The sequence below is a fragment of the Danio rerio genome, chromosome 20 (assembly GCF_049306965.1).
Source record: "Danio rerio strain Tuebingen ecotype United States chromosome 20, GRCz12tu, whole genome shotgun sequence".
Lineage (NCBI taxonomy): Eukaryota > Metazoa > Chordata > Actinopteri > Cypriniformes > Danionidae > Danio > Danio rerio.
Window position 1 is genome coordinate 31,671,403 of NC_133195.1, and position 25,423 is coordinate 31,696,825.

Consider the following 25,423-nt stretch of genomic DNA (forward strand, 5'->3'; position numbering starts at 1 on the left):
AAACAAATAATAGCCTAACATTTTACTGAAACCCATAGCTAATAATAATTCCAGTAAATCCTGATCTGTCAAGTGTTTACCTCACTTTCCATTTTCTTTAATTTAGTTTATATATTTTCATTTTAGAGGCGACAGTGGCTTAGTGACTAGCACTACCGCCTCACAGCAAGAAGGTTGCTGGTTTGAATGGCAGCTCGGCCAGTTGGCATTTCTATGTGGAGTTTGCATGTTCCCCCGTGTTCATGTGAGCTTCCTCCGGGTGCTCCTGTTTCCCCCACAGTCCAAAGACATGCATTAGGTAAATTGAAGTTGGCCGTATAGTGTGTTTGTGAGAGTGTATGGATGTTTCCTAGTACTGGGTTGCAGCTGAAAGGACATCCACTGTGTAAAACATATGCTGGATAAGTTGGGGGTTCATGCCGCTGTGGCGACCCCTAGTGAATAAAGGGACTAAGCTGAAGGGAAAAAAAATAAATGAATGAGCAAATATTAAATATAAACTGGAATACAACGTTTTAAAGAGTTTTAATTTATGTGAAGTACTGGTCATTATTGGATCACTGGACTTGTGAATGATTTGTGAGCCAGATTTGTTTTTATCTGTTTATTATCTTTTTATAGCAGGGTGAGTTTAGCCTACTCAAGTACTCCAAACACTAGACGGCAGTATCACTTCACTCCTGCAGCGGTCATACGGACGACATGTTTGCGGTGCTAAAGCATGCATTTTCTCCTCTCGCAAGAAATACTCTTGCAAAAATGCACTACAGTTCAGGAGTCAGCATCAGGCTTCTGCCCAGTTATAAGTGCTCTTTTGAAGACCCAGTGCATGTGACGGTGAGCGGCTTAAATCCACATCAACGCGTGGATCTGCGCTCCAAAATCACGGATGAAAATGGACTTGATTTCAAGGCTTCAGCGACCTACCAGGCAGATGACAGTGGCCAAATTGACCTCAAACGCGACTCTTCTCTTGGTGGGAGCTTTACTGGGGTTGAACCGATGGGTTTATACTGGGCTCTGAAAGCAGACACAATAAGCTGCAAGTTTACACTGTCAGATGTGACGCGTCCAGCTCTTGTTGACATTGAAGTTGTCAGTGATGATAAAGTCCTGGCCAAAGTGACCAACGAGAGACACTGCCTAACCGATGGTGTCCGAAGAAGTCCTGTTACCGAAGGAAGAATTAGAGGAACTCTTTTTATGCCCCCTGGTCAGTTATTTTACTTGTGTTTAGTGTTTGACTTGACGCGGTTCTGCAAACTTCTTCAAAATATATCATGCTAAATAAACTTAAAAGTATTTGAGCTGCTATTATTATTATATGGAAATAGCGTGTGTGTTCAGAGTATTTAGAAGGTCATTTAAATGTACCTGTAGAACTAAATTTGCCATATAGTTTTCTGTTTTCACGACGCATCATCAATTGGCCGCCATATTGGAGGCGCTGAAGGTTGATTATTGTTGCTGAAAATGTCTACAACTACAAAATTTATAGTCCTTTAGACTGTCAAAGGTTATAAAGTAGGGTAGAAAAGTGTTATTAAATAATATTCAGACTGTATTTGTAATGTTCAGAAATAAATGCTTGCAAACCTTAATGGTTATCATAATTCAATCATTAATATTTAATCTGGCCCACCACATGCTGAAATGCTGATTGAAAATTCTCTGACTATTTGTATATAAGCAATAAGGCTCCATTAAAAGTTAACACGAGTTAATTTAAGTAAAATCAAAATAAAAACAAAAGCTTTTTTTTAATCTTAAATGCCTAATGACATATTAAAAATCACAGTTGTCTAATTGTCAAGTAGTAATGAAGCCTTTATTCTTTTTTTAAATTAGCGATACAGGGCTCGAAAATAACATTTTTGCTTGATAGCACTGGTTCTCCTAACTTAACAAATTTAGTCACACCAGCCAAAATTTTGTCACAGCCACCATTTATGAGCAGCTATTACAAGTTTTATATTAACAGATTCATTGCATTTGATTGATGAAGGACTGAATTATTAAATGAAAGATTAAATAGGAGTCAGGACCTCTCACGCTTAAGTTGTTTAATTGTGGCAAATGCTCTTACCTGCAAACTCCTTCCCACAAGCTTTACAGTGAATGCATTGGTCTTGTTCACAGCGGACTTTAACCCAATGGAAGTCATTTATCCAGTCTTGGAAAAGTGTAGATGGTGGATTAACATTTAGCACACAATCACTAATCGTATGTGCCATTTTTTGTAACTTTAGGTGGTTTCTAAAACAAAATTTGTCAGTGTAGTTTTCAGTCTCTCATCTCCAGCACTTTACATTTTTGCAGTTGTAGCTCCCTGTCAGCTGAAGGCAGAAGGCATTGACTGAGTGATTGACAGCTGATATTAACCAATCAATTTGTGTTCAGTTATAGCGCAGCAAGTTGGCATGACAACTGTTTTTATAAACTTATTCTGAGCGATGCGTTTCGAGCTTCAGATGCAAAGATGCATTCTGCGTAAATCTGTCTTAAATCATGCATGATCATTTTGCAGTCACTCGCACAAATGCTCTCAAATGTATTTTGAGGTTGCATAGATAAAATTTTGGGTGCAAATGGTCTCAATTTCAAGTCCTGTAATAACTAAAAATATTCAGTAACATTATTTTTGTGTTGGTAACTATAATAACTCTGGCTTTTTCTCACTGTTGATTTTTATTCAGTAAGTAACGTTTTCTAATGAGACTTTTTTTTAACTTGTTACCTGTTGTAGTTGATCATCCTTTTGTGATTTAATTAGGTTAAAGCAGTATTTTTGGTTATTACATCTTTTAAAAGGACCTTTTTTTTGCAGCTTAGGTCAATCTCATTATAATACACTTTAATAAGTTTCAGCAATTAAATTGCAACAAGAAAATTTGATGTCATAATAAGCCTACTACTCCATATACTCACTTATACTTGACACTATTGAAAAACCATGCTTGCCATTATGTTTGCAGCGCTTGTCAAATGACGTTATTAATGTTGATAATTTAAATCTCCAGGTAAAGGACCATTTCCAGGGATTTTGGACACAAATGTGTTTAGAGGAGCTCCTTTTGAGTTGAGGGCAGCTCTGCTGGCAAAGAGAGGCTTCGCTGTTTTAGCCTTGGCTTTTCAAGGTTACCAAGATTTACCCAAAAGAGCTGACCGATTTCACCTTGAGTATTTTGAAGAAGGTATAGATTTCCTACGGCAACAACCAGAGGTTAGTATGGATAACTATTCATAGTCTGTCCTGACTAATTTAAATACAGTCAAGTGATTTACATGTCATGTATTTTTTTTTCAAAGGTGAAAGGTCAAAAAATTGGCTTGGTGTCCATATCAAAGAGTGGAGATTTGGCTTTGTCGATGGCAACATTCCTCCCTGATATAGCGGCTACTATTTGGGTCAACGGATGCAATGCTAATACTTTAGTTCCAGTCTACTACAAGGATATTTGTGTTCCACCACTTCTGTTTGATGTTAAGAGAACAAAAATCACACCATTAGGCCTTGTGGATATTGGAGAGGTTATGGATGATCCAATGTCCAAAGAAGGCCTTCCAAGTGTTATTCCCATTGAGCGTGCCCCTGGTAGCTTCATGTTTGTTGTGTCTGAAGCTGACAGGAATTGGAGAAGTGCCTATTATGCTAAATTAGCATGCGACAGGCTCAAAGCTCATGGAAAAAATAACTATCAGCTGGTAAAGTATGAAAAAGCGGGTCATTTTATTGAGGTGCCCTATATGCCCTTTTGTCTTGCTAACTTTCACGGTGTTGCTGGTCAGCCAGTTTTCTTTGGCGGGGAGCCTAAAGCTCATGCAGAGGCACAGTTAGATGCCTGGCCAAAGATGATCAATTTTTTCAAAAAACATTTAGCAGCTACCGATCACAACCCCAGATCTATGCTGTAGGACAAGGTAAATCTAGTCATAGCATCCCTTTATCATGCTGACTACTTGTACTTGCATTTATCGTGTAATTTTCAAGTATTAAACATAAAATAATCTGACTACTGATTATTTGCTTTTAAATCTAGTGCTGTTTATGTACAATTCATACAATGTATGCAGAACTTGTTAGTTAAATCAAACTTGTATGAATATTCATACATTATTTAAAACCACGCCTGCATTTGGGTGATTAAATCACTGGTGTCAAACTCAGTTCCTAGAGGGCTGCAGCTCTGCAAAGTATAGCTTTAGTCAAACACACCTGATCAAATTAATAGACTCTTTCAGGCTTATTTAATACCTACAGGTGAATGTGTTGACGCAGAGTTGGAATTAAACACATCTTAGATTAAACCTTTATATTGTGAAACACATTGAAGTTCAATTTATAAACACTTGATGCTTGTCTTTCAATTAATTAATCTCTATAGTTCAAAGTTTTTAAGGGAATTTTAATTGTAATTATTATATACTGTGATAGAACAGCAGTGCTTTATCAAATAAAACCAAGGCAATTAAGATTTCCCACACTGATTTTGAGGAAAAACTTTTTATAAAGATGAGCAATTATCGTAGCACAGGAAGATTTCAACTAACATTTGTAAAGGTCACAGAAGACATTGAATAGAAAGTGTACAGGCCATTGCTTTGAATGACTTGAGAATATCTGCACTCAAAGGACATCACTGGTCTCTCATTCCTTTTTTAAGCCATAATTTAGTTGCCAAGGATTTTCCAGAGATTTTCAATCATGTGTAGGTCAGGATTCTGGGCTGGCCATATCATTATTCAAGTGATTTCAGCTTTATGGAACTCAGTATTCTGTATGAAAATTGGTGGACCATTTCTCTTTCAACACATGTTCCTCAGCAAAGGTTATTCAAGCCTTTTGATTCTTTCTGCTAATGAGAGTGTTGGTCACTAAAGAGTGAGGCTTCCAGGCCAAATTGTCTCAAATGCAGAGATTTATTCTTAGCCTATTCATGTGCAATTCTAGCTGTTGAACTAAATGCCCATTTCTAAATGCCCATTCTAGTGTTATCTTGTCTTTTTGGATTTGTCTTTTGTAGACAACCAGGTTCTTTTGGGGACTTGAATGGTTTGTAAAGAAGTAACATTCTAGAAATGACATATCTGGATGAACATAAATGTATTTGGATGAACTACCTGCTGTAAGAGAGTTTCAGTTTGTTTAGAATGGTTCACCACTTTAAGCTGCGGTCGCACTGGGCTTTTCTCCCCATAGACTTCCATTCATACGGACGCGAATGGTATGTCAGATAATTAAGGAATAACACCAGGTGCAAATTAGCACCAATCATTAGGAGGTATCCAAAAATGCTTTTTTAATTTTGATCGGTGCTATTTTTGAAATGTTTATTTAATTTTCATATCCTGTGCTTAAATTATACAGTCCCAATTAAAATCTTAAGACCAGAAGAATAATGAAGTATTTGCATTTTTAGATATTGGATGATAACCAGTTTGTATGTACTGTTTTAAAATATCAAAAAGAGAAATCCTTATCAAAAGAGAAAGCCTGTATAAGTGACAAAAGATAGCTGGCAATGTATAGAAAATAGAATTGAAACTCAAGCAACAGGTCTTAATATTTTGTTCAGAAGTTTATATGTAACTAATAAATAAACTACTCTTTTTCTCCTCTTAGAATAACTTTGAATGGCACTAATTGGTGACCTTGAAACTTGTGAAAAAATTAGGTTTTCTAATTTAGATTTTTTCTTATTTAACATTTAAAAAAGATTTGGGATATATTCTGTTATTTCATTTGATCTTAACATTCACCATCATTGCTAAGAAGAAAAAAGTGTATGTTTTTAAATTTTTACTCTTCTCTGGATACTGCTTTTATGTATTATAATGTAATACTGATTTCAACATCGTTGAGATGATTTGACATTGAAGGGGATCTGGGGCCTGTACCATCAAACCAGATTAGCTGGCTAGACAGTTATGTTTCTGTTTAGTTTTTATCAATTCTGGGTTTCAGGTACCATAAGAGTAGCTCAGCTCAGCCGCTGCATAATACCGTGGCAACAAAGATTTGTTAAAGTTGAGCTGCATTCATGTTACCTAAAACCCAAGATTGGTGCACTTTAATAAACTGAAATTTAACTGTCTAGCCAGCAAATCCAGCTACGAATAGGGCAAGTACTAGTGATGTTTATCTGCATTTGTTCTCGTATTCAGTCTGTCAGTACCTCAACACCAGATCTGTTTAATTGCACAGCCTCTGGTGCCTTAAATTCAAAGAGCTTCAGCCTTATTGGATGGGAAATGTTGTACTTGCATGGTAAATATTTGTTTATACAAACAATCCATCTAGGTACAGAATCTTTGATGTACAAGTGGTTACTGTATGCACATTACACTTTTATAAATAATCTGAAGATTTTAATAAAAATGACCAAATATCTTGAGATTGTGTATGATCTTTTTAACTTCTTTAAGTATTTAATTACTAACTTTTTTTTGTCTATTTCCAGTGATGTTGCCTATTCATGTCTGATTTATATTTTATAAATTAGAACTAAACCTGAAGTTTTGTTGGCCTGGAAACCTGATCTGACAAGTGGTTATTACGAAGGAAATCAATTGTTCTAAAGAAATATGTGTTTTTAAATTGTTAATTTCATTTTTAGACGCCACCTGTTGTCCAATCTCCATAAACTTTTGAGTTCTTGTTGAGAATCTTGCACGTGCTCACTTATTTTGTGATATTTTCTTTTAGCATTTACAGGCTTTTGTGTAGGTTTAGCCACACTAATTTACTAATTATGACTGTTATAATAGTTCTAATGTTAAATATGTATTTATTTACGTATTTATGAACAGACCTCGTACAGTAATCTCCATAGGTTTCGCGACTGGCCTTTTGCATTAGATTTAATAATGGGTGCATTTTCTCTGTGAGATGTAAATGGATAATTGTCATTTTACACATTTCCTTGCACTGTGAAAACCCGTGTGAATAGAGACAGTGATGTATGTCATTGTTCGACAGGAAGTCTAAAAGCTCTGGGTGCCGAAACATGCTCCTGCTGACAACTGTTTACCGGGTAGCATCAGGTTTTCTAAGGTGTCTTTTTGCAGCACCGCCGCCTTGTGGAAAAACGTGGATTTGTCGTTTACACTGATACTGAAACCATTCAAAAGGGCAAACAGGACAAAATCTACAGAAATATGATATTTGTCATCGTTTGCCCGAATGGTGATGATAATTACAGACTTACAGACATACCTTGAGCAGTTCTGGTTAATTATCACTATCTCGACCACTCATGCCGAATAAAATAATTAATTGTCTAGGTGCACAATGCATTAAATAAAAAATGGACAATGATTATACTAAAATAAGGTGTCGTACAACAATGGTATTTCTTAAAGGTGCCCTAAAATCTGGGTATACCTAAATATAGTCGAAATTAATTATAACCTCCACATCCAACCCCAAATGTGTCCAATTACCATACAACAACAATTTTTTCTCTTTTGTTGACTTAAGTTATTTAGCCTATATTTATTTCCACAACTCAGGAGCAACTCCATTTTGAAGCCTGGCAACATTAAGCTATATTGATTATTAATAAACATTTTACCCTTCATTTGCTTAATTCTTTATTGTTTTTAATTGTTACAAATCTTTAGATGCACAATGCTTTAAATAAAAAAAAATTATGAAAAATTAAGACACAATGCAAGTGTTATTTTGTAACAGAACAGAAAAAAGCAACCATTTAGATCAAATATGCCAATCTAGACAGACCTGAGAGGCTTTACTGTTTTAGCCTTGGTGTACCAAAATTAGCAAGATTTTGTTACATTTTTTTGCAAAATTTCGTTACCTAAGAGCTGACCATCACCTTGAGTATTTTGAAAAAAAGTATATATATATATATATATATATATATATATATATATATATATATATATATATATATATATATATATATATATATATATATATATATATATATATTGTTACGGTCGTATTACTATCAAAGAGCTTAGAATTGGTCATTCTAAGCTCTTGTTACTATTGACCAGTGTCAACTAGATGGAGGTGTTTGTTCCGTAATCTGGTGTTCCTCTGGAGTGTTTGAACAGGTGCGGTGTTTTGCCATGATTACGTTTGGAGCCAAACCAGCTGCAGGCCCGCAGAACCACACGTTTCAGGCAGAAACAATCCAGCACACACAATCTAAGCAAACCATATGGTTACAACGGATGTTGATGTTATTAACGTCTTCTCGGACATCGTCATCAAAATATTTTTATATATAATTAATAAATATTGTACACACAGGTTTAATTTTATAATGGATTAATTTATAATAAAAGAAATAATATCAAGTTAATATAGGCAATAATACATCTTTATATGTAATGCAAATATTTTTACATGTAATAAATGTATAACACAAAATTTTACTCAAGCGATTTAACATTATTTATTTTCTAATAACTTTTTAATTAATGAGTTCCCGCATTAAATACTGTAGTAATTTATAGTAAATAATATATTGTTTTTTTTAACCATAAAGTACTAGTAATTTGTGGTAATTATAGTTGCAACAAATTTAGCAATACAAACAAATTGAATGTTATATAAAAAAGATATATATGGATATGTATATATATTACTAACAGTTGCTACAGTTTAGTAAAAGATAGTAGTTTATAATAAGATAATCAGTTAAGATGATCAGTTTATAATTATATTAATTTTAAATGATTATAGTAATTAATTTCATGTTTTCTTTGTATATGTGGACACATGAATAAAGTCATAAGTGTTTAACCAATTATTTTTCTTTACATAATTTGAGTTCAGAAACTGCACAGATGTTAAAATGATCATTACGATATAATAATGATGAAACAATTGAAATGGGGAACCTTAAACTGTTCAGTCTAATGAATGGCAATCGTATAGCACGGGCGTTTTCGATCGCCATATTTGTGAATTACAGTAGGTGGCGATAATGCTTCATTAGTAGGTATATGTATATGTGGTTTGCCCGTTTGCCTAGATTGTGTGTGTTAGATTGTGTGTGTGCATGAAACGTGTGTAGTTCTGTGAGTCTGAGCAGGTTCGGAGTGTTGCCTGTGATGCGTTTGGATAAAGACCAAGCAGTGGCGGATTTAGGCATGGGCAAAATGGGCGATCGCCCTGGGTGGCATCTTGCTGGGGGCGGCACGGGGAGCCGGTGCAAAAGAAAGAGAAAAAAAAAGTGCACAGGTAAAAAATCATGGGCCCCAGTAAGCTTTGAGATACGATTACTTTATGCAAGTGTATTAATCCCAAGAGTAGTAATCCAATGATAAAGACGTTAGGCCATTTACACTTCACGTCTTTTGTAAACGCAAGTTTGTTTTTCTCTAGGTGCAACAGAAACAACACTGGTGAACGCAAACTGACACATGCGCAGTTGTGCACAAAGAACCATTCCCGGTCCTGATCCCGGTGTGAATCCCGGTTGCGCCGCTCATGCACTGTGAAACCAGAGTAACAGCATTTTATGCTATGTGGCTCAAATGGCATTTCTGTGTGGAGTTTGCATGTTCTCCCTGCCTTTGCGTGGGTTTCCTCCGGGTGTTCCGGTTTCCCCCACAGTCCAAAGACATGTGGTACAGGTAAATTGAGTAGGCTAAATTGTCCGTAGTGTATGAGTGTGTGTGTGAATGTGTGTGTGGATGTTTCCCAGAGATGGGTTGTGGCTGGAAGGGCATCCGCTGTGTAAAAAACTTGCTGGATAAGTTGGCAGTTCATTCCGCTGTGGCGACCATGGATTAATAAAGGGACTAAGCTGACAAGAAAATGATTGAATGAATGATGATGGTCTTATTTTGACTAAGCTATGAAGCAGAAAGTAGGAATAAAGAGTCAAGGAGGTAAGACTAAATTAATTTTTGGCTTTGAGTCGGGTCTAAGATAAACAGATAATTCTAAAAACATATATATTTTTTCATTTTATATATAGTTGATGTCAAAATTATTAGCCCCCTGTTTATTTTCTCCCCATGCAGTTTTTGTTGAACAGAGGGAAGATTGTTTTCAACACATTTCTAAACATAATAGTTTTAATAACTTATTTCTAATAACTGATTTATTTTATCTTTGCCATGATGACAGTACATAATATTTGACTAGATATTATTCAAGACACTTCTATACAGCTTAAAGTGACTTTTAAAGGCATAACTAGGTTAATTAGGTTAACTAGGCAGGCAGGTTAGGGTAATTAGGCAAGTTATTGTATAACGATGGTTTGTTCTGTAGAGTATCGAAAAAAAAACTGCTTAAAGGGGCTAATAATTTTGACCTTGATAAGACTTTCTCCAGAAGAAAAAATGTTATCAGGCATACTGTGAAAATTTCCTTGCTCTGTTAAACATCATTTGGGAAATAATTAAAAAAAAGAGAAAAAAATTAAAGGGGGGCTAATAATTCTGACAGTAATTCAACAGTAATTGTCAAAATTATTATTCATGCTAAAGATTTCTCATTTACTCTGAACATAGCAGTTTTTTCTTTATATTGTTTTTTACTTTTATCAATATTTTTTTTCTGCAATTGACAGCAAGATAGGCGAAGCAGTGGCGCAGTAGGTAGGGCTGTTTACTCACAGCAAAAAGGTCGCTGGTTCGAGCCTTGGCTGGATGTTGGAGTTTGCATGTTCTTGCTGCATTCGCGTGGGTTTTCTTTGGTTGCTCTGGTTTCCCCCACAGTCCAAAGACATGTGATACAGGTGAAATGAGTAGGCTAAATTGTCCGTAGTGTATGAGTGTGAATGAGTTTATGTTTCCCAGAGATGGGTTGTGGCTGGAAGGGCACCTGCTGTGTAAAAACGTGCTGGATAAGTTGGCAGTTCATCCTGCTGTGGCGACCCCAGATTAATAAAGGGACTAAGCTAAAAAGAAAATGAATGAATGACAGCAAGATCAAACATTGTCTGATTGACATGCTGTATATTAGGCCCTAGCTTGAATTCCTTTTTATGTTCTAATAATTTAATTTATTTATTTAGCCCCCTAATCATGAAAGATGCGACACCAGGAATGACAGCCCCCTAAAACCAACCCTCATTAGCTGGCATAACATGATAACCCTTAAAAAGGGTGAACTCTTTCTTCATGTCCGGATGGCCAGTCACTGCATTTGGACATACAGGGGGCTCAAAGGTCACAGCTGACAAATGTCAGGGCCATACATCAATATCAAAAATCATATTTTTGACACATGATCTCTTATACCTCCTTCTGATATCTTTTTTTTTTGTAGTAACAAGCTCCTCCATGACTGTATGAGAGCAACCATTTTCCATTAATCAACGTGAAAGAACTCCTTAAAGTCTTCTTTATGGGTTAGTACCGCTGGAGTTTTACACAGAAACTTTTTTTTATTTCCATGCTGATGAATCGCTTTCATATATTGATGGTATTGAATTCATGGCTACTATATTGCACAAACTTAAAAGGACACTTTAACCAAAACTACAACTCATAATTTACATTCATGTAGTTTCAAATACTAATTATTATTTTTTCTTTGGCACACAGAAAACGTCCTGTGGAAAGTTGGAAAACCCTGTTGACTTTCTCTGTGTGACCAAAACTGCGGGTAAATAATAATTTGACTAAATCGCTTTATATTAACCAAAAGGTTGGTAATTGATTAAGAACAATTCAAGAAAGAATGACACAGAAGACACATAATCTCAAGATATCTAAACCTACTTTATTGGAAACCCCAGAGATGATACATAAAAGTGCATACAGTAATTAATTACTTATTGATGCTTTTAACTGCACGTCTAGTTCAAAAAGTTTGCTAGAAACATTCATAAGGAAAGCCAAAAATAAAGATAAAAAAAGACAGAGAAACCAAATCCAGGACCTTTGGCACCCATACAATCTACCTAATTAATAATGCAAAAGTGTGGCGAAGCAGTGAAATAACACTTCAAACATTTTTTAAAATAATTTTAGTTTCAATTTTTTTCATGCTATTTTTCAAATATGCAGAAACTATTTCTCATTATATTTGATGAGATTAAGCAATCTTTTTATAATTGGATGTCATTGCTGTGACATTTCATGTATGTTCTCTTCCAGCATAGGACTGAGATTGTAATCAGCAGTTGCTAAGTGTTTTTTGAAGAAATTGATAATCCTCGGCCAGGCATCCACCTGTGCCTCTGAATGACATTTAGGTTCCCCACCAAATAAAACAGGTTGCTTAAGTACACTATGAAAATTAGCAAAGCAAAAGGGCATATAGGGCACCTCAATAAAATGACCCGCCTTTTCATACTTTACCAGCTCATAGTTTTTTTTTCCATGAGCTTTGAGTCTGTCGCATGCTAATTTTGCATGATAGGCGCTTCGCCAATTCATGTTGGCTTCTGATGCTATAAACATGAATCTACCAGGGGCACGCTCAATGGGGATAACACTAGGAAGACCTTCTTTGGACATCGGGTCTTTCACAACATCTAGCATATCCACAAGGCCTAATGGTGTGATTTTTTTTTTCTTAAAGTCAAGTGTCAGAGGTGGAATATACATATCTTTGTAGTAAAGTGGGACTACACTGTTGGCATTGCATCCATTGATCCAAACAGTAGCTGCTATATCAGGCAGGAATGTTGACATGGACAAAGCCAGATCTCCACTCTTTGATATAGACAATAGGCCAATTTTTTGACCTTTCACCTAAAATAAATAAATAATTAAATCAATTTTGTGATTTTTAAAAATGTCCCATTATAGTAATTTAATTAATTTTGCTATAAAAACAACAACTAAAGATAATAAATGGTTGTACTAACCTCTGGCTGTTGCCGTAGGAAATCTATACCTTCTTCAAAGTACTCAAGGTGAAATTTGTCAGAACTTTTGGGTAAATCTTGGTAATTTTGGTAGGCCAAGGCTAAAACAGCAAAACCTCTCTTTGCCAGCAGAGCTGCTCTCAACTCAAAATGACCTCCTCTAAGTATATATGTATCCAAAATCCCAGGAAATGGTCCTTTACCTGAGAAAGTATAAAAACAGCATTATAAACTCTATATTTAAAAAACATTAGGTTGTGTCTAGATAGGCATAGCTTGTCAATTTAAACTACACATCCCCATTTTCAGCACAACAAGGGAATGCCACAAACACTCATATCCTAGCAAACATTTGAACTTCCAATAGCCGTTAAAAAGACCCATTAAATACAGAGATATCGTTATGAAATACAGTACATGATCATTTTATTGTCAAATGACACAATATTTTCAAATAGTGCCCTGAAAAAAAGTTATTGTAAAGCCACAGTTTTTGGTCATTATCTGACCTCTTTTCTGTTTATTACAATGCAATTTTAATATTTATAATAATATTTTTGCATATACTGTGCAAAACAGATACCTCCGGACCACCATTTAAAGTCACGATAGGACTAAAGATTAGTATTAATTAGTATAATATTATCAAGTTTTACACGAAGGAACTTACATAGATAATGCACATTGTCAGGTACATTGTGCAATGTAGAGTTGTTTTTAGGTTGGCTAAAATTAATTGTTATGCTAAAATTAAGTATAGCTTGAGGAACATTTCACGTTTTCCGGGTATATGGTGCAATTCATCAGGGTTCCCTACACTGGTTCTCAGTGACAGCTGGGCAACATGTTTTCCAGTCATCTCTGCCCATCATTCACCTGCTGTGTGTTCAGTTAGAGCTGAAAATGACCTTGTCAGGTGAGTTTGGAGTGGGGTAGTGTGGAAATAAAACCTTTAAATGATAATAAAAATACACAAAACTTTTATAAATCCTGACAATAAGATTGTCGTATCTACGTCATCCAGCATCTAGGAGCATACCAGTATTAATGACCTAGTCTAGCCTAAATTAATACACTCAGACTGTCATTAACAGTGGGCTTCAGAAATGACAGCTGTTTTAAAAAAGGTTACTATTGGCTCATCAAACAAATCAAAAAGAATGACTCATGTTTTCAGGGTATGCATATTTACACCTTTTGTGTGGTTGTTGTGTTTATGTCATCCTTATAGTTTTTGTGGTGGTAGTTTATGTGCTTTCTATATTACCAGTTATTGGCTCATGTGTGTTTTTAGCAATTCAATTCTAACCAAAATAACAATAAATCAATAAAAAAACATATTTTTAATCTGCTCCTGTATTTTTTTTTTTTATTACACTTCATAAAATTACATTAAGGTTCAAACTTGTCTTGCAGGGTCAACTAATAATCAGTCATCTGTCAGACAGAGAATCCAAGACTCTTTGCAGGCCGACTGGCAGAACAATAAGAGGCATTGCATTTATTTTTATTGTGTACCTTAAATAATTTCTAATTACTACTGTACCTCTGTCATTTTTGTTTTGGTTGTCTGTGTATTATATCTCCAGTGTACATGATGATCATATGTCGTCCAATTCCCTGAACTCCAGTGCAAGTAAGAAAATTGTTGAATGTTTAAAAAAGTTTTTTTCAGAATTTCTGAGTTCGTATTTGCGAATATAGTGCCTATAATGCCAAGATTTGCTCAAAAACACCATTTAACCACATGCTGGAATACTTAATTAAATTTTTATTTTCACACATATATATTTTCATTTGAATATATTAAGTAATTATAAGTTAATAACTAATACAATTTTGTAATTTTCTAACTAGCATTAATACAGCAACTGTAATATATATATAACCACTATAACCATATATAGCCAACTATACTTTAGAATCCGTTTGCAGTTAAATATTTAAACATTTGTTTACTCTGAAATTTAATGAAGTTTTTTTATATATATATCTTATGAGAGCAGCCCATTGCATTGGAGAAAAGCGTCTCCTAAATGCACAAATGTAAATGTGAATATTAGGATATTACTCCATATGCTGATCAAAGATTTAGTAAAAAATTGCAACAAGAAAAGCGGATGCCATCATAAGGGTGATGTTAGCTGCTGGTCTGTTACAGAAATTGTCAATGTGGTCTCCAGGAAGTCTATATGTTCTGCTAAGAAACTGGATTCTGAGAGCGAGACCATGTGAAGTGTCCAGTAAAGCTGACGAAAAGAATTGGATCTGCGTAAGTTTGAATTGTGTCTCTGTTTGTACAGTTGAAGTCAGAATTATTAGCCCCCCCTGTTTTTTCCCCAACTTCTGTTTAACGGAGAAAATATTTTTTCAACACATTTCTAATAGTTTGATTTACTCTTTTTTAATAGCTAATTTATTTTATCTTTGCAATGATGACAGTAAATAATATTTGACTAGATATTTTTCAAGACACTTCTATACAGCTTAAAGTGACATTTAAAGGCTTAACTAGGTTAACTAGGCAGGTTAGGGTAATTAGGCAAGCTATTGTATATCAATGGTTTGTTCTGTAGACTATCGAAAAATATATAGCTTAAAGAGGGTATAATTTTGACCTTAAAATGGTTTTTAAAAAAATTAAAAACTGCTTTTATTCTAGCCAAAATAAAACAAATAAGACTTTCTCCAGAAGAAAAAATATTATCAGACATACTGTGAAAATTTCCTTGCTCTGTTAAATAACATTTAGTAAATGTTTAAAAAAGAAAATAAAATTCAAAGGGGGGCTAATAATTCTGACTTCAACTGTGTATAGAACAGTGGGGTCAAACTAATAAAACTCCTGGAGAGCCCCAGCTCTGCACTGTTTAAATGTCCAGAGTTGATGGATGTTCTGTCAGAGCCCAAGTAAAATTGTCATGAATGGGTACATATTTATCTTGCATTATGTGTGTTCAATTCTGCTTAATATTTCAGAAGAATATATGTTACTACCCCAACATTTAACCCAGCCTTTGAAATGACTTGAATTGTGGATTAAATCTGTTATGCATCATTTTATATCTCCTTATATACGTGCCTTTTTTAATGTTCAGATGTTTTAATTGTTTGTGCACATTTGGGCTGACAGCCAGACTGAAAAGATTGACCTAAATGTACATTACAGTCACAGCTATGCCCTATAGCAGGGGTATCAAACTCAGTTCCGGGAGGGCCACAGCCCTGCAGAGTTTATTTACAGATCTGCTCCAACACACTTAGCTGTAGGTTACAAACAAGCCTGAAGAACTTGAGTAGTTTGATCAGGTGTTTATGGAGAGCTAAATCTAGGCCCAATACCAAATGTATTTTATACCTCTTCCCTTTCACTATCCCTTTCGCCTTCCCCTTGGCCTTTGGATGGGTAGTGATGGAAATATTCTCGTAGGAATTGGGACACGTGGTGGCACAGTGGCTTAGTGGTTAGCACTGTCACCTCACAATAAGAAAGTCGCTGGTTCGAGTCCCGGCTGGACCAGTTGGCATTTCTGTGTGGATTTTGCATGTTCTCCCAGTGTTTGCGAGGGTTTCCTCCAGGTCCTCTGGTTTCCCCCACTGTCCAAAGACATCCAGTACAGGTGAATTGAATAAAATAAATTAGCCGTAGTTTATAAGTGTGTGTGTGTGTGTGTGTGTGTGTGTGTGTGTGAATGACCCTAAACTGTACAGAGCTATGGCACTCCAGGAACTGAGTTTAACCTAAGTGTTCTATAAACAAACAGAGACACACATTTATTGCCAAAATTCAAACTTGCAAAGATCCAATTCTTCTTAGACACTTCACAGGATCTCGAATAAGGTCAGGAATCTTGGCGTGACTCTGGAGTCAGATCTGAGTCAAAGCAGTTAGTAAATCAGCACACTATCATCTTAAAAACATTGCAAGAACCAGATGCTTTGTGTCCAGGGAAGACTTAGAGAAATGTGTTCATGCTTTTATCAGCAGCAGGGTGGATTACTGTAACGGGCTCCTCACAGGCCTTCCTATAAAAACAGTCAGACAGTTACAGCTCATCCAGAACGCCATGGCCAGGATTCTGACCAGAACGGGGAAATCAGAGCACATCACACCTGTCCTCAGGTCATTACACTGGCTCCCAGTTTCATTGAGAATAGATTTTAAAGTATTATTACTGGTCTATAAATCACTAAATGGCCTAGGATCTCAACACATTACAGATATGCTCACTGAATACAAGCCGATCAGATCACTCAAATCAAATAAACTAGAAATTCCAAGAGTTCAGTCAAAGCAGGGTGAATCAGCTTTCAGCTACTACGCCCCTTGCTGCTGAAATCAGCTTCCAGAAATTATCAGATGTGCTTTAACATTCGGCACATTCAAGACTGAAAACACATCTGTTTAGCTGTGCCTTTACTGAATGAGCACTGTGCTGCGTCCGACAGATCACACTATTGTCTTTCTCTTTTTTTTTCTTTTTTTTATAACCCGTTTTAACACATTTTATCTGTTTTTATCAGATTTTTTTTTTTATTATTTTATTCCTGTTTATGTAAAGAACTTTGAATTGCCACTTTGTATGAAATGTGCTAAATAAACTTGCCTTGCCTTGCTCTCAGAATCCAGTCTTTAGCAGAACATATAGACCTCCTGTAGTCCACATTCACAATTGCTGTAACAGACTTTCAGCTAACATCAGGCTCATGATGGCATCAACTTATTTGCAAAACTTTGATCAGGATGTGCCATAAACTCACAATATTCACATAAAATACTTGTGTATTGTGTGTGTGTCCAATTCTTATGCAGATCCAATTCTTTTATTATATAAGTTTGAATTGTGGCAATGAATGTGTGTCTCTGTTTGTATATCTGCAGTTTAGATTTAACCCTCACCTGATCAAACTACTTGAGGCGTTCAGGCTTGTTTGTAACCTACAGCTAAGTTGTTGGAGCAGGGCTGTAACTAAACTCTGCAGGGCTGTGGCCTTCTAGGAACTGAGTTTGACACCCCTGCTATAGATGGATAGCTATGACTTTGATTTTGGTGTCACATTTATGTTCAGCAAATGTCCAGAGTTGGTGTGTGTGTGTATATATATATACATATATATATGAGCAATATCACCCGAGTAGCGGGGCGATATGGCTGTATACCAGCACTGTCCCACCAGTGCTGATATACAGACATATCGCACTCTACGAGTGTGATATTGCGTATATACAACAGCTCAAGAGCACAATCCTGTATATAAATAAGAAAAACACGGAGAGTCTAAAAACCCTTTTTTTCTTAGGAACTACTTTCTTCCGCCATTCATTCACATCTGCAGCTGACGTCAAAACAGAAGAAGACGTTACTAATTTACCAACGTCACTTTAGAGCTAGTGTTTGAATGATTCTCTGTCTAAAGTGATGACAAAACTGCTGATTTTGCTCACACTTTAGGATAATAAGGCTGAACGTGACATAAAATGCCATCCATCAACAGAGATATCTTCTTACAGTGTTACAGTCTACAGTATTTCTCAGTTGCAATCGGGATTTTACAATAATTAACCCCGAAAACAACAACGAATACACTAACATTACCAAACTGCTGTTGTGTTTGCGATAAGGAAAAACACTAAACACGTGCGGACTTTGCTTATTTCAATTTGCCAACACAATCTTTTCTTCAATCTGTTCCGGGATGAGGTTGAGAACTGGATGTGGGGGGTTTTGGCCGGCCGTTTCGATCGGGTACATGGGGGTGTTTAGTTTACAGACTGTACCAAAGAGGGGGGTGGATAAAATTATGGGAGTTTTTTTAAGAAGAAATAACAACGGGATGTTTGCGGGAGACGGGATACGGGAAACTCCCATGAAAAACGGAAGTGTTGGCAGGTGTGCATACTAGTTTAATATTGATTTGATCTGCTAATTAGAAATCAGACTGTTATATCTTATAAGCGTAAGGGCTTATTATGCGGTTCTGTCGTCATCTTGTGGAAAGAAAAAGTTAACTGTCGCCAACGAGCTGTCTCTCAGAAATTTTAAATATTTTAAAATAGGCACTATTCTTGCAAATAAACTGCATAGTTGCAATTACAACTACATTCTCGACTAAAAAAAGCCTTAAAAGTATATTTTGTTGTGTAACAGCAGTAATATGTGTCAAACTGTGTTGTCTGCTTGTTGCTGGCTGTATGTGGACGGAGTAATAAAGAGGCTGTATGGGTGCTGATAATACTTAAATAGATCATGGCTATCAGCAGGCCCAGATTAAGACCTCAGGGGCCCCTGGGCACATTGTCTTGTAAGGCCCCCTACCTGGCCGCACCCCTATAGTTGAATTTAAAAAATAAGAATTTAATAATTTTTAAATAAAATGAATCTATAATTTTTTGGCCACATATTAAATAAATGATAAATAGTACATGTGTATTTATAGTTTACAAAGATTTAACTTATTTTTCAAAGCATTGAATAAAAATACTAATAAAACTATATATATATATATATATATATATATATATATATATATATATATATATATATATATATATATGTGTGTATTTATGTATATTTTCTGTCTGTCTCTCACACGATGAATCCAGTCCTTGCTGCGCTGCCGTTAGCCTCCTCCGCCTGGTTAATGCTAGCCACTCATCATTTAAAGTTACCATAACGTCTTCTTCTGTACCCTCATTCTCCTGATCATGGGTCAGTTTAAAGATAGTGTGTATGGAAAATGCCTCAATAAAGATGCCTCCTCTCCTCTTTCTCTCGCGTTTGCTAAATCCACTTGTCCACTCATTTTTAATCTATGACAGATATAACGTTACAAATACAGTCTGCTCAGTTTAGTGCCGGTTATTACAAAACTGACGTTTCCGCGCTTGACCAATGACAGCCTTCTGTTTAGTTAAAGAAAGAAAGGCAATTTAAATATAATAATAATATTAATATGTGATCGCGATTTTTTACCTCAGAGGAAATACAGTTGTCTGAGCAATATAGTTTTTGCAGAGAGGGAGGCACCTATAAGGCTAAACATAAATGTTAAATACCCACGAGACACTTGTGACTTTATATCACATTTGCATTATTTAAAAAAATGTTTCCTTCCTGTTAAAAATAAATATATTTCCAATCTGATATGTAACGGGGAGAAAAAAAAAGTAGCACGAGTTCAGCTGATGGTGGATTCGAACCGAGTTGATGTTCAATAGCGTCAAAACATGAAGTTGCACGCCTTACAAGGTGCGCCACTGAGGCTGTATTACTAAATAGCTCTTTACTCATCTTGTCTCTATCAATCAGGCATCGATGGGCGTAAACCCTGAATATCTTATTCCAACTAGATTCCAACTAGATGCGCTGTTTGTAATTAGCCTAAAAAGACACTCCGAAATTGTCTTTTTTTCTCCCCGCTCGCAGGGGCCCCTAGTGCGCACAGGCCCCTGGGCCTGTGCCCATAAGGCCCATTGGTTAATCCGGCCCTGGCTATCAGCCAATCAGATTCGAGATCTATATATACACACACACACACACACACACACACACACACACACACACACACACACACACACACACACATATATATATATATATATATATATATATATATATGGTATTTAGAGGAAACAAATGTTAAAAAATGAATTGCAAAAGGTTTATAAAGTTCAGTTGATAACATTTTACAATAAGGTCTAGTCTTTTTTGTTATTGTATAGAAATACATTAGTTAACATCAGTTAACATCAATCAACAGTGAGAGACAGACATATATTACAGTTGCTATATTAATGCTAGTTATAAAGCAACAAAAAAATTTGATATTAACTTATGATGAACAAAAAGACTATAAACAGACATAGTTTTTCGAGCAACATCTCGTGCATGGCATAGGCCATATTATCATTTAGAAATATGAAAGTTTAAAAAAAAGAAAGAGAAAAATAATAGGTAAACAGTAATAAATATTGTAATTCTTTGATGTCTCTCAGCCCCTGGTGAAAAAAACAGCATATGCCTGGTAAGGTATGTTTTAATGCTGGTTTTGCTGACTTCAGTGCTGGTTTTAAGATCAGGAAAACCAGCACCGAGACCAGCTAAACCAGCAAGACCTGCATTGAAAACAAACCAGCATAATTTATTTTGTTTATAGTTTAGAATGACCATAAAACAGGCCTTTTATACAAGGAATTATCAGATCCTTCAGCACAACAGTTTTATAGTTAAAATGATCTCTGTCTTGCAGACGAACGTGCACTAAGTTGACGATAATACTGCGATAATAATTATAAACTATTCTTAAAGACACTGAAATAACTGACCAGGTGGCATAAAAAGAGTTCCTCTGATCCTGTCTTCATTTAAAGGTCTTCTCCGGACACCATCGGTCAGGCAGTGTCTCTCGTTGGTCACTTTGGCCAGGACTTTATCATCACTGACAACTTCAATGTCAACAAGAGCTGGACGCGTCACATCTTTAAGTTTAAACTTGCAGCTTATTGTGTCTGCTTTCAGAGCCCAGTATAAACCCATCGGTTCAACCCCGGTAAAGCTCCCACCAAGAGAAGAGTCGCGCTTGAGGTCAATTTGGCCACTGTCATCTGCCTGATAGGTCGCTAAAGCCTTGAAATCACGTCCACCTTCATCCGTGATTTTGGAGCGCAGGTCCACGCGTTGATGTGGATTTAAGCCGCTCACCGTCACATGCACTGGGTCTTCAAAAGAGCACTTATAACTGGGCAGAAGCCTGATGCTCACTCCTGAACTGTAGTGCATTTTTGCAAGAGTATTTCTTGCAAAAGGCTTAAGAGCACATTTTAGAGTTGCATACATGTCGTCTCTGTGATCACGATATGCTTTGAAGTAATGGATGCTTTCCAAAGAGCTCCCTGAAGCATCGAAACGATATGAATCTTTGGATTTGAATCAGTGGTTCGGAGCGCATATCAAATTTCCAAAGTCACAAGATCAATTTTATATTTATGTGTATTTTATATTTATGTTGACTTTGAACCATTAAAATTTGCATGTGATTTTGATCTAATCACAGGTTGGTTAAATCCAACAAAGATTTAAACGTCCGATGACCGTTGAAAAGGCGTCCCTCCGACGTTGTGTCACAGTTGAAAAACATCCATAACGGGGATTGAAATGACATCATGTCCAACCTCTGGCCGTCAATCAAGCGTCATTTTTTGCATGTCACTTAGCGTCTAAATGTGTCATATTGGATGTTTATAAGATGTGTTGCTGCATAATTTAAGAGTTTGAATAGCCTAATTATACAAACTACATCTGTGTTCAACTTGGGTCGTTGTAATGCTCAAACACTTCACACTCGTGACACCTGCTGGACAAAAGAGTGTAAATGCAAAAAATCAACCAAACAAAAATAGTCCAAACATGCATAAAAACAGTCTTTTCCAAACTGCAAAAGTTGTAGTTATAGTATAATTAATCAAATATCATTAGGAAAACATCTAATGTCATTAAAGGATCAATAATTTAATAACTAATAAAATAATAATATTCTTTTGCCTCTCCACAAAGCCGGTTTTGGTTTTTACACCGGTAAGTTTTCGTAAACATAGTTTTTGAACTCAAGAAGGTGGGCTGGTTTTTATCAGGTTTCATATAATTTATGCTACATGGCTATTCTGGATTAGACATCCCAAAACCAAACTGGACTAATCAGCTGTGAGTAAAGTGACATATTTATATGATGCAACAAAGCCACTCCCGTTTTTTATATATAATAATTTGTTTAAATTAAATTAATCAGTATTCATATTTTATATTATAAATGCTGTGGCACAGTGGGTATAGCTGTCGCCTCACAGCAAGAAGGTTAAAATTGTCTGTCTTGTGTTTGTGTGAGAATGACAGTGCATTGGTATTTCCCAGTGATGGGTTACAGCTGGAAGGGCAACCGCTTTGGAAAACGTATGCTGGATAAGTTTGTGGTTCATTCCGCTGTGGCGACCCTAGATTAAAAAAGGGACTAAACTGAAAAGAAAATGAAGGAATGAATATTCAAATGCTCTCAATTTGTCAGCTAATATAATTAATATATAAAGTTTAAAAAATTGCTGTCTTTTGAGCTGTTAAATTATATTTATTAAATTGTATTTCTGATAATTTTTCTTAATATTCAACAGAGAAGTCAATTGCTCTAGATTTATCACAAAAACTGAATCACACTGACTCTTGGCTGTTTGCTGCACATCTCACTTTCATGTGCATGCACTCCGGTGTTAATTCACTAACCTGATCTTTACATTTCTTTGAATTTGTCAACCCAAAACTTACTCTGCAATCCAGACTTTGCTCAACTTGTTTTGTGTAACAGGCTTCAGAGAAATGTTTCTGTGTTCCAGAGAAATAGGCATATAGGTTTGGAACAACCTGACAATTATAATAAAAAAACTGATAAAAAAAGAAAGAAAATGATGACAGAATTGTATTTTTGAGGTGACGTTTCATTTTAGGCAGTATATTTGGCATCATTGTACATGCATCAGTAAGAAAAAGCAGATGATCAGCTTGAAAATGAATAAGAGGCTATGAAGCTCCAGTGGTACTCACTGCAAATTTTTCAGAGATCACTTTGACAAGAACACACTCCAGCAGGCTGTGTCGCTTAACCCAGACTCCTTAAGTACAAGCTCTTAAGGCACTTGCACGTTGATTAACTGAAAACCGTTCATCTTATATTTAGAGCAGAGCTGTTACTTTAACCTGCAAAGCAGTGCAAGTGATGATTGTGAATGTAAATGGGAATTCACAAGGTAATTAAAAATTATTTCAATGTTAACATTTCCAAGTCAGAGATCATACACTATCAGCATACACTACCACACCAAATATTTTGGAGTCTTGCAGAAAAAATAAACAGTTTCTTACAATTGTGTTAAACAGCTTATGTAAAGAATATTTTTCCAGCCTGTATTCCCTTGATAGAAGTTCACAGAATTCCTGATGCAGATGGCAGTATGAGCAAATCAATAAGAAAATCAATATTATGATAATGAACGGAAGAGGGTTGGTTGCTGGCTGCGTCGTTGTTTGATCAGACCTGCATTTTCGGCTTCAAAACTCGTTCACACTATTAAAAAATGTTAATTTTATACCTACATAAAAATACTGACAGTGCCACAATTTATTATCAAATTATTTGTCTGGATAGATGATGCTGCATTATAGTGCATAGACAGAATAATATTGCAATATGAAAGGAATAAAACACAACACGGTGATACAGTGTCACCTCACAGCAAGAAGGTCCCTCTTTTGATTCCTGGCAGGACCAGTTGGTGTTTATTGTGTGGAGTTTGCGTGTCCTCCTCGTATTGACTTTCCTCTGGATGCTTCGGTTTCAGCCCAAAGATATGCGCTATAGGTGATTTGAATAAACTAAATTGACTATAGTGTATGAGTATATGTGAGTGAATGAGTGTGGTAAATTAGGATGGTTCATTTCACAGTGGCAACCCCTGATAAATAAGGGACTGAGCCGAATAAATAAATGATTAAAACAAAATGTATTAAATAAGATTTGAATCAAACTGGCATAGAAAACTGGCAAAAACTGACCTTTAAAAATTACTATATTGGCTCATAAAATAAATGTTTTTAGTTTTGAATGAAAAAATAGATCCTAAATTTATAAGATCTGCAGCATATTGTATTTTCTTACTGAATATAATTCAACATTATTTAATAAAATTAAGGAAAAAAACAACAACATTTTTTATAATTACACTTTTGACGTAATAGCCTACCTTCTAGTTCCTGGGAAACACTCATCATGGCAAACATCTTGTATGACAACTAGCCCCAGTCTCATTTCAAGCAGGCTTTAGAGATTCCACATGGGTTTTCTAAAATCTCCCCTGACCACAAGAAACACCAACCTTCTTATTATAGAAACAAGCAAACAAACGCAACACGTAGACAAATTTAGTCCGTAATGAGTAAAGCTTAGCTGCCTTGAAGGTTTTCATTCGCATTCTTCACTGCAAATGATAGTTTAATCAATGTGTGGCGTTAGGATTAATTATTTACTTTACAACGATGAAACCCCTACAAATAACAGCCTATGGCGTTTTTTGCTGTAAAGGATTTCTTGTAATGCCCCAAACGAATCGCGTGTAAGTCTGGATCAATTTCTAGCCCAAACCGAGGCTCGGTCCAAATCCTCACGCGCCACTCGGAAGACGCCGTAAAACGGACGGATATGGTGACGTTTTATTGTAAGCGCCCACCTCTCATTTGAAGAAATAAAGCGCTATTGTCACTCGCAATGAAGCCTGTTTGCTAAAAACCCAGTTGCTAGTTACACACCGAGATATTTAGCATAATACGCGTTCAAAATCTCGTTTTCTGACAGATGGATCCTGGCTATGTTCATTCATAATGATCTCATACGGGTATGTTGCTAATTTCTCTTATCACATTCTCAATGGTTTATCATCACACCTTGTTTAGACATCACTGTTTGCATACACAGTGGCCCAGTGCTCGCGAAATATTTGCATTTGACAGTAGTTTTATATTTGCTCGGCTATTGAAATGAAGTTGGGACTTGCGCGTGAACGTCGCCTTCACTGT

The 25,423-nt window shown here is 35.9% G+C and overlaps 2 protein-coding genes across 4 annotated transcripts; one reads left to right on the plus strand and one right to left on the minus strand.

Annotated features, from left to right (window-relative positions):
* Positions 1-691: 691 nt before the first annotated feature.
* acot20 (acyl-CoA thioesterase 20) lies at positions 692-6,395 on the plus strand. The gene is made up of 3 exons (XM_691619.7): positions 692-1,213; positions 3,021-3,223; positions 3,310-6,395. Exons 1-3 carry the CDS (start codon positions 703-705, stop codon positions 3,913-3,915), a joined length of 1,320 nt encoding a protein of 439 aa, XP_696711.3. The 5' UTR covers positions 692-702; the 3' UTR covers positions 3,916-6,395.
* A 5,300-nt stretch (positions 6,396-11,695) lies between these two features.
* acot21 (acyl-CoA thioesterase 21) lies at positions 11,696-24,827 on the minus strand. Of its 3 annotated transcripts, none has more exons than XM_685444.6 (4): positions 24,595-24,827; positions 21,136-22,160; positions 12,810-13,012; positions 11,696-12,693 (listed from the first exon to the last, which is right to left on the minus strand). In XM_685444.6, the coding sequence occupies exons 2-4, from the start codon at positions 21,644-21,646 to the stop codon at positions 12,058-12,060; spliced, it is 1,350 nt and encodes a 449-aa protein (XP_690536.2). In that variant the 5' UTR covers positions 21,647-22,160; positions 24,595-24,827; the 3' UTR covers positions 11,696-12,057. The 3 variants fall into 3 exon arrangements, with proteins under 3 accessions (XP_690536.2, XP_073789452.1, XP_073789453.1); XM_073933351.1 differs by having other exon boundaries at positions 21,136-22,163; XM_073933352.1 differs by lacking the exon at positions 21,136-22,160.
* Between the last annotated feature and the right edge of the window lie 596 nt (positions 24,828-25,423).